The sequence below is a fragment of the Pteropus vampyrus genome, unplaced genomic scaffold (genome assembly GCF_000151845.1).
Source record: "Pteropus vampyrus isolate Shadow unplaced genomic scaffold, Pvam_2.0 Scaffold68, whole genome shotgun sequence".
Classification (NCBI taxonomy): domain Eukaryota; kingdom Metazoa; phylum Chordata; class Mammalia; order Chiroptera; family Pteropodidae; genus Pteropus; species Pteropus vampyrus.
Window position 1 is genome coordinate 1743146 of NW_011888849.1, and position 14772 is coordinate 1757917.

General features: G+C 33.6%; 1 protein-coding gene and 1 pseudogene across 1 annotated transcript in view; both read right to left on the bottom strand.

Moving 5' to 3' along the window:
- Positions 1 to 14772, bottom strand: part of MARCH5 (membrane associated ring-CH-type finger 5) — a 49701-nt gene that overhangs the window by 6745 nt on the left and 28184 nt on the right. The window contains exon 3 of the mRNA XM_011361572.2: positions 3372 to 3502. Coding sequence (XP_011359874.1) covers positions 3372 to 3502 — 131 coding nt within the window. The remainder of the gene's footprint in view (positions 1 to 3371; positions 3503 to 14772) is intronic.
- On the bottom strand, positions 11967 to 12086 carry LOC111740821 (annotated as a pseudogene).

Consider the following 14772-nt stretch of genomic DNA (forward strand, 5'->3'; position numbering starts at 1 on the left):
CTCAGTGCTGGGGGCAAAAAAGTTAATTACCATGTTGTCTTTTCAACACAAATATAAGTGGAAGGTCTCATTCAAATTCCTCACAACTGACAGAGATTAAACCTAAGGCTGGTTCATGGAAAAACGGGAACAAATGAGAAAAAATTATTTGTCTGATTCCTTAATCTGATCTACTTGAACTTCAGAGTAGTCAGAGAATGAAAGGAAAAGAAACAGTCAAGTGTTAAAAAAAACTCTAAATATTGCTGATGGTATAGTAGGGCACATGCTCTAACAAATATGCTTAGGTAGGTAAAAGTCTTCCTGGTACTCTGAAATCACACAACAGTACTACCTACTGTTCACAGCTAATCTCTCTCATTTCTGGACTTAAATATACATATATTTTTCATGTGAGATCGTATACATGAAGGTTATTTCTAAATGGTAACACATAATATTATCATAATTTTAGGTCTTTTTTACTGTCACCATTAACCATCATGTTCATTTTTGTCTTCTTGCTTGTATCATTTCTTCCCCTCTACCAATTCAAATTATTTGAAATTATGAAAAATCATAATTCAAGGGTCAGCTTACGACTTACTTTTTTCATAATTTCAAATGATTTTTCACTTTTACTGAATTAAAATACTGTTTATGTATTCTTCTACGCTCTCTTCACATTTGTTTATACAATCTTTAACTGTTCTCCAGTTGTTCATTTATGTATACCTTGTCTTAGACTATAGTCCTTGAGGCTGGTAATCACAGCTTTCGATTTGTTTTATATTTTATGCAGACCTCAGCTCAGTTTTAACTTTTTGAATGAATCATATCAAGATACAGCTGGTAGCCCTTTTTAAAGGATACAAACTATATTCCTTAATTGTCTGTTGTTGAAGTATTCCATTAATTATCAAAATTCTTTTAAGATTGTGTTAGTCTAAAGTCTTTTCCTCAAAAAGAGCCATCCCATTTCTTATGGTCAATTAGGGCTTAAGAGAAATCACTTAGTCTCAGAGGGCCTTAGTTTCCTCATCTGTAAAAAAAATATACATCCATATAATTTATTTATACATTAAATAATGTATAATTTGCTCTAAATTTTCTATGTCTTTTCAGCCTAATGAATCGTCCTGAATCTCCTTGATCTAATGATATACTGATACTCAGTACTGGAGTTCAACTAATTATTGCAGAGAATATAATCAATCAAACAAACCTGTTATACCTGATAGAACTAATCATATTTAAAAAATCAGTATTTATGAAAGCGTTTTGTTAGTCTCTCTCTATATGCTACAGGAATGCATACGTATAAGGTAGTCTCTACTTTCATGGAAATTATTTTCTAAAAGGAAAAGTAAGTCTTGAATATAGGAAAAGCTAAATAGCTTAGTAATCTATATAAGAAATATCACTTAAAATTAGCTGCCAATGAGAAATAAAAAATGTCATGAATGCAGAGGAAAAAGAAATCACAGCAGGAAGGAGCTGCCTGGTAAGTTTGAAGAAAGAAAAGTGGCTGAACCAAGCCTAGAAGGAGGGTTTAGATTTGGATAAGTAGAGAAAGGAATAGAAACACAAATATTAGGCAGCAAGAGTGACAATAAGACAAAGGACAAAGGAAAAACAAAAACAAAAACAAACCCCAAAAAACAGAACAGAACAAAAAAACAAAAACTAAATAACAAGGATGGGTTGTAGGAGACAGCCCAACAGGCCCTCAAAGTAGAATGAATATTGTGGAAGACACTGCATGACAAATTAGGTTAAGGAAATGTGATATTTATCAAGTCAGTGGTTCTCAATCTTTATCCACTACACTCATGATAAATGGTTTATTATTAGTGATACACTCCAGAGACTATATCCAGATTTTGGGGGTATCATCAATATTTTATAAAGAAGCCTTGAAATATTGTCTCACTCTATTAATGGAGCAACAAGAAAGGCTACTTACTATGGACCCTGGCATAGACAGGTTATGTGCAATTTTTAGAATATTATATATACAGTTAAGTCCTCACTTAACATCGTCAATAGGTTCTGTGACTTTAAGCTAAATGACATATAATAAAAGTAATTTTACCACAGGCTAACTGATATGAACAAGAGTTAAGTTCCTATAGTATCTCATCAATGTTATAACAAAACGATGCTGAAAAAAACATTATTCAAGGAGCTTCTGTAAATCCTTGATCCCTTTTCTTCCGAGAACTCTCTAATTTAAAGAAAAGCAAGTTTACATCATCTACAAATCTAAGTGCATTTACAATTACTGAGTTACTTATAAAACACTTAAGCAATCTAGGTGCTGCTTTTGAAACCATACGGAAGGCAGAGGAGATGGCAAGCCTGACGTAAGAAGTTGAAGGTATTAGGAAATTCATTTGGAAGGATTTAAACAGAATGAAGTTAGAGGAACAAATCAAGAGATTCCTTTAGCCTTCCGAGTTATGATGGGGGAGTGACAAGAAGTCAGGAGGTAAAGACTGTAGAAAGGAAACCATAAAAGTAAAACTTATCAAAATGGAAACTGCTTAAACTTGGTCAGTGGACTAGATATAGAGCTATGAAGTAGAAAGTTAAAGGTAATCCTAAGAATGTAGACTATAAATGGAGGAGGTGGGAAAAAATAGTAGGAATCAAAGACAGAAATTACAATGGGGAATAAATTTAGGTTTCAAATTGAGGAAAACAAAGTTTGATTTCAATAATATTGAGTGTGAAGTCACAAGAAGTCATTTACGGAGAAGAGTCAAGCTGCTATTACACAACTGGATTTGAGGAAATGTTAGGTAAAAGACAATGCAAAAAGTACAGAGATGACAGCTGGAAATCTTTAAGGAAGAGGTACAAAGAGAGAAGAGTCAAAGGCCTGGGACTAAATCTTGAAATTTAAATCTCTAATCTTCATCCATAGTTACTGATTGTAGCATTGTTTTGTAATAGCAAACAACTGGAAGCAACTAATTATCTAATGAACAAGAGACTGGTAACTTGTAATTCTATACATAGAATGCTATGCAAATTTCTGCATACTTACATGAAAAGATCTTCAAGATTGAGTTTGTGAAAAGAAGGAGGATGCAGATCCAATATGTTTCTTTTTGGGTAAAAAAAAAAAGTGTGTGTGGGAGAACACTGTTTCTGGCATATGCATAAAGAAAGTCTGGAAGAATATATTTGAAACTAATAATAGTGGCTACCTGGGGAAGTGAAGGACAGAATATAACTTTTCATTAGACAGCTTTTTATATATTTTCTTATTTTTAAACTAGGAGTATGCTATTACTTGTTCAAAATAATAAATTTTAAAACTCCTAAGAAATCTAACAGATCTTCACATCAAAAGTAGTATCATCGAACAGAGTAAAATAGTGAACCTGCATCACTGTCACTGCTCCATAAGTCACAGCTGTCCAATAGATTGAGCCAACCATTATTCCTGCTGCAGCAAATGGACAGGCTTTTGAGATCAGTCTATCTGCAAGATCCAAGACGTACACAACTGGACCTATAATAGAGAAAACAGTAAAGTTTCAATACAAGACAGATTTTTAAAAATCACTTGTTCAATATTTTCCATAGATCTAAAATATTTTTATGAAGTTAGATATTGACACTTTAGAAATAACTGATAAATATAATAGGAACCTAGATTTGAATAGATTTAGAATTTCTCAGTCATTTGCATGCTAAGTTTTACTTCTTAAATTCTAGAAGATATCAAATTCTTTATCATTAAACCTTAAGATTAAAGCCTCACACACAGTTGCTTCTTATAAAGGTAATAGTTCTTTCACTTCTCTTAATCACACTGGCTATAATAGAATGAAATGGCTCTTTCAGTTTGCTCTTCCCAAACAGTTCCTGGCTACAAATAGATTCTCTAGTACCTGGTGAGAATATCACTTCTTTGACTTCACTCAATACTTCCTTGGTACATTGTGTGAAGGTATAAGGCTATTTTCTTGTAGTTAACAAAGTCAATTTATTTTATGTTGATTTTCAATATGCTATGTTTAGTTGAGTATTATTCTCAAATTTCTTTTAATGATGACAACACCAGTTTTTATGGCAGTCTAACAGATGTATGTTATGCTGTTAATCTTTTCTTACTATGTGCTTAAGGGTGATATCTGGCTACTATATCTAGAATTTATACCCTCTGGAATTTATTTGGAACAGCTATATTTGGAGGTATTCTAATAACTACTATTAAACCCAATATAATTTAGCTCCAAAAATTTCCAGAATAGTACAAGGGTCTTGGGTCTAAATTAGAGCAAGACCTAAAGAATTAAATGAACATCTAAGTTTAACCAAAGAAATATGAAAACTTGATTTGGTAATATTTGTTGAATACCCTCTACAAATAACCTTATAACTTGAGACATTTTCATAGAAATGTGTAAGAGTTATTACCTACCTCCTGGGGGGCTTACAATCTATAGGAGGATGCTATACACAAAAACAGTTTATTTTCACTGTACAAAGAAATTAACATAGTAGTATGATGATAAAATAAACATACAAGAATAAGGATTCATTGCAGAGCCTCTGATCAATACTTGCCCTGATCACTGGAGCCAGTAATATATATCACTAGTCACTGTACAGAGAACACACTGTGAAGTAGAAAGAGCATTAGGAAAGACAACAAAGGATCTATCATTTAAATGTAGCATATTTACTGACTATTGTCAAAGTCTAACTTACATACCATTAAAACAAAACAAAACAAAACAAAACAAAACTATGACAAGGTACCTTTTGGGACCAAAGAGATAAAGTAAGCCAGTTCAGTGCATACTGATTCTATATCCCCTAAGGATAGTTAGCATTTCTTAAATGTCTACATATACCAGGCGCTGTGCCACAAGCATTACATGCATCATTATTTAATCTCATAATGTAGGGTTTAATCCTTAAACTACACAAATTTGCTTGGTTAAGTTTATAACTCCCTCAGAAGGCATAATAAAAGTCATTTTAGTGAAGTCATCAAAGATTTTCAAATGCTGGTACTAAAAATTAGACACTTCCAACTTTCATACTGTTAATTCTTTAATCAGAAAATTGAAGCCACATGAGGACACCTACAGATTCTCTATAGCACGTATATCCATGTACCAACATCACACCTATCTGAAGTCAATCCCTTCACTTATACACCAGATTCCATCCCCTCTCCAACTCAAAGCCACAGCTCCAACAATTCTCTCTTACTTTCCCAAATCATTTCCCCCTACTTTTTTCTGGACGATTTCTATTAAACAAGCATGTCATTATTTCTTCTATCTTAAACTCTTCACTTGATACTTCTTCCCCCACTGCTCCACTTCTTTGCTCCCTTTACAACAAAATTCCTCAAAAGACTTACCTGTTTTCACTTTCTCCTTCAATTCTCTCTTGACCCTACTCCATCAAAACTAATTATGAAGGTCACTAACAACCTACACGTAACTAAATACAATGGTCTAACTTCAACATTCCTCTTACTTGGCCCATCAGCACCATCTGACACAGATGTTCCCTTCTTCTACCTACTATATGGTTCTTCATTGGATTTCCAGGACATCACCATCTCTTAACTTTCTTTCCATCTCACAAGCCATTAACCTTTTGGTCTCCTTTGCTGGTTCTTCTTCTTGATCTCAGTAAGCCCTCCATCCCACCTGCCAACTTCTACCTCACTGTACCCCCTATTTGATTACTCTGCTCTACTTTTCTTTTTCCCAAAGCACATATTACCTAACACATTCTAATCTGCTTATTCTGTTTCTACCTACTAGAATAGAGGCTGGGAAATATGGCCCATGGGCCAAATCCAACTGGCTGCCTATGTTTGTAAATAAACTTTTATTGGAGTATGGCCACATGCAAAGCCTAAATATTTACTATCTAGTTTTTTACAGAAAAAGTTTGCTGACTCCTGAACTAGAACATAAGCTTCAAAGAGAAAATCTCTAGGTCTTCCTTTTTCATTATTCTGCATAGAAGCCAAGTTATGACTATTTCTTACCCCATCAGAATCAGAATTTACAAGGAAAGAAGGTATTTTACATGCTTCTAATGTACCTTCTTCCCCTCCTCTTTCAACAGGGTACTTGGAACTATCTACTGATGGAGTAAAGCAATTTAATTCCTAATAAAGTTGGATAAAAACATAATTCCTAAAAAAGTAATCTATCGCTATTACTTTTACCTATCATGAACATAGACCATCTAGAGATGTTTGAATTCTTTCTTTTAAAGATCTCAGAAGGTTGTAACACAATGAACTCAGTTTTCAATTTTCTTCCTGAATCACTGGGTGTGAATTCTTTTTGTACAAGCAAAATCAAACAAATTTTCACTCTTCATTTTGGAAATTTTCTACTCATCCCTTGGGTTATATGCAAAATATATGTTGGATTAAATAAAGACATTGGTTACATTTTATGGTCCCTAATTCCAGTTTTTCTGACAAAATTCTGTCTAGGTTTTTGGCTTAAGTTTATTTTGCCTAAACCTCTCAAGTCTCTTCCAGATAGAATAGTCCAAGATCAGCTTAATAATTAAAAGGTTAAATGTCTAGGGGTAAACACACCATTAGAATAATAAATTGCCCACCCAGGGGAGGTATTTCTGAGAGCTAAAGATGATCTAGGCAGGCTATCTGGTGAATAAGAACAACCACTGAAGTCCTCTGAATGACAGTCCCTAAGTCATACCCCTCCTTTTAGGAAGCTTATCATATGCTGCTTTCTATCTCATGATTTGGGGGTCACCGAAGAAAAATAGCAACAGTTACTACTTCTTCTCATTGTCAGATAACAGCACGAAGAGTTATGAGAAGTGAGGAAGCACAAGACTCTAGCCCTTGAAAACCTTAATTCTAATGGGGAGGAAGTATGAAGAAATGCACTTTACACCTTAAAAATATAAGGGCATAAAAGGTTTCAGTATTTTAAAAAGGTATTATTGAATTTTTAATGCCTCAATGGGCTTCACCACTTGTTTTCAACAGTACTGTATTTATACAATAGGTGGCAACTGAATAAGCTTTGTATGTTTTGTAAATCTAATAATTTATTTATTTGACATCTTCATTTTTCCCTTTATTTTTTATTTTTTTAATTTTTAACGTTTTACTTTTTAACTTTCCCCCCCTCCCCGCTTCCCCCTGGTAAATCCAATAATTTAAAGGACACTAAGGAAGCTTGCAATGAAAAGGAATTCTACTGTGAATCCTTTTGTACAATAAAGAAGTTTTTGTAAAAGGAATAACCACACACTAATATTTTGGGTAAATTCAAATTTTCACATTTCAGATTTGAATGACATCAAACAGTGAGCTGAGAACTATCAGGGAAACTCCTAAGTTCATGTCTACTGAAAAAGAAGTAATTTGTTTTTTCTGGCAGACACTGCAAATGTAGATTTGCTGCAGCTGTGATTTAAATTCAAGCCTATATATATGTATGGTGTTAAAGGAATGTCTTGAAGATAAATGAAGGGCAGGTAATACTTATTGTTCAACATCTGCTAGCACTGCTTACAATAATATCCAGAATTCCTAAAACCTTTCTCAAGAATAGAAAGGTATCCGCAGAAACACTCCTGATCAGTTCCTAAAAAATAATTTTTATGTTACGAATGCTATAGTTTCTAACACAAAACACAAGTGAGTATACATATGTACTTTATAAGAAAACTTGAGAAGGTAATAGCTCCCATGAATTCCAAGGTTTCTGATAAGCTGCCAATGGTTTGTAAAGGAGATTTAACAAGCAAATAAGACTGCTTGCAGAAGCTACTCAAGTTTCCAGTTTTGGGGTTTGCTTTTTGCTTTATACTGAACTAGTTTTAACCTAGACCCAACTCAGATACCAACTTGCTAAGCCAAAACATCAACCCTACTTTCAGATTCAGCACCATCTAAAATTGCAAGTTTTGGGGGCCACCAAAAGTCCAACAATATAGTTCTAAACTTCTTGCTCCAAGTCTTCTTTTTTTGCACTCTATTTCTGGAATGTCTTGTCTCTACTTTGGTTAAGTCTGTATGAAAATCCAACTTCCCAATGAAAATTAACCTAACCTGATAGAGGTTAATTAATTGCTTTACCCCACCCTGTTCATATCTCAAGAGGGTTCCTTTACATACTATCCCACAAAATGCACTTACCCCTTTGCTTGTGCATAATGTTAGTACTTTATGTTCTTGTTCAATGTTTGTTCGGTTGTCTCAATATCCTTTATGTCTGTCCATTTCAGCATCATCTTAGATTGAAAATTCCCAGGGGGCAGGGGCCATGTCTGTTTAATTCGTTTTGTACAGTGCCTAGGATAAAACCATGTACAGATAGGTGCTTAAAAAATGCTTTTTGATGACGACTGGCATCATTCTCAGGGACTCTCTAGGCCACAGCTATCTCAGCACATGGTACTTGGCAGTACACTGGGGCATTTTGGCCTGTTCCACACAGCACCAGAATATAATGGCACAGAATCTAGCTGCAGCACTCTGTGGCAAATATTTGACTCAATCTGTTGTTAAAAAGGACTTTAAAAAATATTAATATGGTCCCAAGTCAACGAATGTGGATTTTATTGATGATATGAAATAATTTAACAACCGACTCAATTAAGAGTTAAAAGTATGTGGGAATCCTGATGGGATAGCAAAGAGTTTTAATTCTTTCTCTTGCATTCAACACTGTAACACTAGACTTTGGAGGCTAGGTCTAAGCCTCAGACAAGCTTATGTAAGTTTCATCTTTGCTCTACTTGTAGGTTGAGATTTTACCATTTTTATGTAAGAACATCCTGCAAACTCAGGCTGTAAGTTACACTGCTTAATAAGTCAATAGATTGTAAGCAGAGGAGGATATGTTCTTGGATATGTTTTTTAGATAACCAAACTAATAATAATTGACTAAAAACACCTCAAAACAAAGAAATAACCTTGAAGAATAAAAGATCCAGAGTGAGAGCAGATGAATACCATTCCTTCATGTGTATATACAAAGAGTATTAGTATGAATAGTAACTAAAGATCATCATAGTAGTTCTTTATGATTACATAGTTTGTGCTAATGGAAAACTTATATTTACCCTAAGAACAGAATAGCCCAAAGAATATTTGTGGGTTATAAGGTCAACTACTAAGTACTTATTAAGCACATTACATTGTACACATTACATTTTACTATGCATTGAAACAAAAGTAAATAAAATTTAAAACACTAGCCTCTGCCTCCATGGAGCCTACAAGCTAATTAGGGACAAATATATATTAAACAACTGAGAAATTTTAAGACAAAGTCAACAAATGTATGATAATATGGTACAAACTATACAGATATATGTTAATGAAATTTTAAATAAAGATTATAGAGATTATAAGGATACAAAGATTTTTTTAAATTGTATGTATTTACTAATTAACTGAAGTGAATCTTAACCTAGACTTGAAGTCTATGATCTGAAAAGGGGGAATGTTAAAAGACCTTTTAATGGAACCAAAAGCCTTTTTTCAAAGAGTTTATATATTTTTTAAAAGCTGGTATACTAGTAAGATGGGGATTATCTGATAGAAACTTTGACCAGATCCTTGAAGAACATGACATACTAAGTAGGCAGTAAGTTTCTGGTGAGACATGCTAAAATGAAAAAGATTTTAAGGAAAACTAATCTTAGATTATTAAAAATTAGAGTAAACCAGAATAGAACTCATACGATTCTGTATCCAAAGCAATAAGAGGGAAAGCAGTATCAGTTTAGAGTAGCTTAACATAAAAGAAAGTTAGGAAGGTATCAAGAAACATTAAAACTTAGAGAAAAGACAATGTTTTATTTGTCTGCCTTTTGGAGAAAACCATGCTTAAGGTATTACATTCTTTGAATTTCAAAATAAAAAGCTGAAAAATTTATTTAAGATATGATGAAAAAAGCACTACCATCAATTATCAATACATAAAAACAGATGGCAATATTAATTATGAACAGTACATACAAGCTAAGGAATTTGTTATACATTTTCTTAAAACACACCTATATTTTTCAGATTTTCCACTGAGACTATAATTACTTTTATTAATAAGAAATACTATTTTTAGAGAATAACAAAGGGTTATAAAATTCAGTTAACCATAACCCCGAGTAAAGTCAACCTGACATCAGTGTTTTGTTTTCTTTTCCCCCGTATATGAGAAGCTCTTATTAGGCTCCTTAGAAGGCAACACAACAAGATGGGTAAGGATTAGGCAGGGTCTGCTGTGTGAATTTGGACTAATCGGTGTCTCTGGCCCTCAATTTCTGCATCTGTTCAATGAAGATATCTACCTCATTTTGCAAGAAATTAACAAAGCACATGAAGCTCTTAATACAGCACAATGTCAACTATGCTTCCAAAAATGACATAAGTTAAGCACAATAGAACTCTGGGATAGGAGATAAAATCCAAGACATATGTTTGAGGAAAAATTTATAGTATAAATCTCTGATATAAAAACACGACTGTTTTAGGAAATTCTCAGGTAATTCTTTTTGCTTAAAAGGTTTCGGACAAGGAGGAGGAAAATTCATGGAATTTTCTGAGAAATTCTGGGAATGAAGAGAAAAGGAAAACAAACGTATAGAATTTAGATCTAGAATAAGTAATTACCTTTTTAAAAAAAGATTCTGCAATTATGTTTTGGACCTATAATTCAGCTGTCTGTATTTATACATAGTGTGTACCCAGAAAGCCTCACATTGTTGAAGATACTTCTTAAAATTAATCTACTTTTAAATCTTAGTGAATAAGACCAGAAGTGATCCAGCAATAAGCACATGAAAACCTTATTTTGAAGGTATCCTAGTCATTTGCCCCATAAGAGGGTATATAAATGAAGGCTGAAGACGACCTAATGAGATGTCTATCTACAAAATGATAACAGAAGGGTATTCAAAGACTGAATCACTATGAAATAGGATTTTGCTTTATAAATTTATTTTGATCATCTATAGGAACTTAGATATAAAGCCAAGTAAAAATAAATTCTTCTGATGGCTCAGTGTAAATATTACTAGAAACCCTTATTAATATGAAGAAAGCACTTGAATTCTTAAGTCTATACTAGTTTTTAAATAGTGAAATAAGTCAATATATTTATGATAGCAGTCAGAAAGTAACAGGTTGAATTCCTATAAGTAATAGAGGGCCATGTGGTTAGAGGAAAACAATGTAGACTATTCTTAGAGAGTAACTAACAGCTTAAAAATGTAAAATTCCCATAAAATTGAAGCCATGTTTTTTATTTTGGGAAAAATATATTTAATACTTATAGTACTCCTTTTCAATCTACAGCACTTACTTGCTTTACAATAGTTTAGCCACCTCACTCATTAAGAAATGTAAATTAAAACTATATCTTTTCATACCTAACAGCTAAAATTTTAGTTTGTAAACATTCTATTGGCAAAGCTGTGAGCAAACAGGCACACTCATCTATTGCAAGTGGATATACAAAGGTATAGTATCTATGAAGGGGAATATGGCAATATCCAGCAAAAGTATATGTGTGATTCACCCTTCACTCAGAAATCCCTTCTTGGTTCATCTTAACATGAATATTCTAAGCTAATGCAGAAAGAACTGCAATGTAATTCTTCTGTACCACTTAATAATAGATCTAGAGGCAATGAATGAAAATAATCAATCTCTGCTAAAACCAATAGCTGAAAACTGATAGGGAACTGTACTGGATACTTCGGGCTGATAACATCTGTATCCGTTGGTCAGTCTTACCTTAGACAACTACACATTTTTTTTTCCAAATTTTATTGATATTATCGAAAATAACATGTAAGTTTAAGGTGTATAATGTGATGATTTGACATACACATACATTGAGAAATGATGACCACAATAAGGTTAACACCTCAATCCTCTTACAGTATTACCATTTTTGTGGTGATAACACTTAAGATCTATTCTTTTTTTTTTTTAATGCCTACAGCACCCAGTCTTCCTAGGTGGTCTTCCCATCCAAGTACTAACTAGGCCCAACCCTGCTTAGCTTCCGAGATCAGACAGGATTGGGCATGTTCAGGGTGGCATGGCTGTAGACTATTCTCTTAATTTTCATGTATATGATACAGTACTGTTAATTATAGTCACCATACTGTACATTAGATCCCCAGAACGTATTCATTTTTTAGATGGAAGTTTGTACCCTTTGACCAATGTCTCCCAATACCCCCAACCCCCAATTCCTGCCAATTACCATTCTATTTCTATGAGTTTGGCTATTTTAGATTCCATATATGTGTGAGAACACACTGTCTTTCTGTGACTTATTTCACTTAGCATAATGCCCTTAAGATCCACGCATGTTGTTGCAAAAGGCAGGATTTCTTATTTTTAGCAATAATATTTTAAACGTAATGATTTTCCAATGTGTGTGTATCATATTTTCTTTACCTATTCACCCGTTTGCTGCACACTTAAGTTGTTTCCAAGTCTTGGCTATTGCAAATGATGCTGTAGTGAATATGTGGGTACAAGTTTCTCTTAGAGACAGTGAGTGATTCCATTGTTTTTGTTTTTGGATATTTACCCAGAAGTGGAATTGCTAGATCATATTATAGTTCTATTTCTAATTTTTTTGAGAACTCTCTATACTATTTCCCATTGTAACTGTACCAATTTATATTCCCACAAACATTACACAAGTGTTCCCTTTTATCCACAGCCTTGCCAACACTTGTTGTTGCTTGTCTTTTTAATAATAGCCATTCTAACATGTATGATATCTCAATGTGGCTTTGATTTGCATTTTCCTGACGATCAGTGATGTTGAGCATCTTTTCATGCATTGACTGGCCATCTGTATGTCTTCTCTGGAAAAATGTCTATTTAAATCCTTTGCTCATTTTTAATCGGATTGGGTTTTTTTACTATTGAGTTATCGGAGTTCCACAGATGGTTTCCAAATATTTCCTCCTATTCCATAGGTTGCCTTTTCATTTTGCTGAATGTTTCTTTTGTTATGTAGAAGCTTTTCAGTTTTATGTAGTCCCACTTGTTTATTTTTGCTTTTGTTGCTTGCACTTCTGGTATATACCCAAAAAAATCGTTAATAAGATCAATGTCAAAGAGATTTTCCTGTTTTTTCTTTTAGAAGTTTTACAGTTTCAGGTCTTAAATTTACTGATTTGGTTACTTCTAACAGTTTTTTGGTGAGTCTTTAGGATTTTCTATACATAAGATCATATCATCTGTAAAGAAAAGTAATTTTACTTCTTTCTGATTTGGATGCCTTTTATATCTTTTTCGTGCCCCATTGCTCTGGCTAGAACTTCAGTATTATGTTGAATAAGAGTGGTGAGAATAGATGACCTTAAGTCTTGTTCTTGACCTTTGTGGGAAAGCTTTCAACCTTTCACCATTGAGTGTGATGTTAACCGTGGGTTTGTCATGTATGTTGAAGTGTTCCTCCTATATCCAATTTGTTAAGAGCTGCTTTTTCTGCATCTATTGAGATGATCATATAATTTTCATCTTTCATTCTATTAATGTGGTTGACCTGCAGATGTTAAACCATCCTTGCACCCCAGGGATAAATCCCACCTGATTATGATCCTTTTAATTTGCTGCTGAATTTGGTTTGCTAGTATTTTGTTGATAATTTCTGCATTTATATTTATCAAGGATATTGGCTTGTAGAGTTCTTGTATCCTTTATATGGCTTTGGTAAGAGGGTAATGCTGGCCTGGTAAAATGAGTTCAGCAGTATTCTCTCCTCTTCAATTGTTTTGGAAGTTTGAGAAGAACTGGCATTTAATCTTCCTTAAAAGTTTGGTAGAATTCACCAGTGAAACTGTCCGGTCCTAGGCTTTTCTTTGTTGGGAGTTCTATGATCTCCTTATTTGTTATTGGTCTGTTCACATTTTCTATTTCTTCATGATTTAGTCTTGGTAGATGCTATGTTTCCAGGAATTTATCCTTTACCTTTAGGTGGTCCAATTTGTTAGTGTACAATTGTTCATAGAAGTCTTTTATCATCTTTTGTATTTCTGAGGTGTCAATTATAATGTCTTCTCTTAGAATGACAAGTACACATTATATGCCTCATGTTGTGATGTAGTAAGTACACAGAACCATGTACAGAATATTGCTAAAAAATCATACATAATCTCACTAATGATATCTAATCACCAGTTTGTAAGATATGTAGGGCATAGAGCAACATATTACCTAAGTATTCTTGTGGTGTAATAAAATTCAGAAAAATCTTATGATGACAAAAGATTTTTTTCTTCAATGAAAAAATTACAAGGGGAAAAACTAAAATATTGGGTTTTACAAGTCATATTAGGTCTTGGATCCATACAAAGCTGACACTGAGACACTCAAAAGGGTTATATAAACGCTGAATGAAAGGGTAAGCTAGGAAAAAAAATCCACATGACAACAAAGTGAGGCAACAAATAAAACCGTCTTATCGTCAAGAAGGATGAGGAGGACAGTCTCCTCTAAGAATTTGTAATCACAGTTAACTGGTATGCTGATTTCAGATTAGAAATCTGTTTATGCTATAAGAGAAATCCCAAGCCCAGAGATTAAAGTGATTCCAGATTGGTAGCATCCCTTGGCATCTACCAACAGCACATGCAAATCCTTTCTGTAGTTCCTTCACCTCCAGGATAGCCACAGCCTAACAAATATGAACACAATCCCCACACTCAAGAGAAATAAAGCATTATAAGAGCAAGAAGAAAAACAACAAATTTAGGCTACAAAAGACTTTAGAT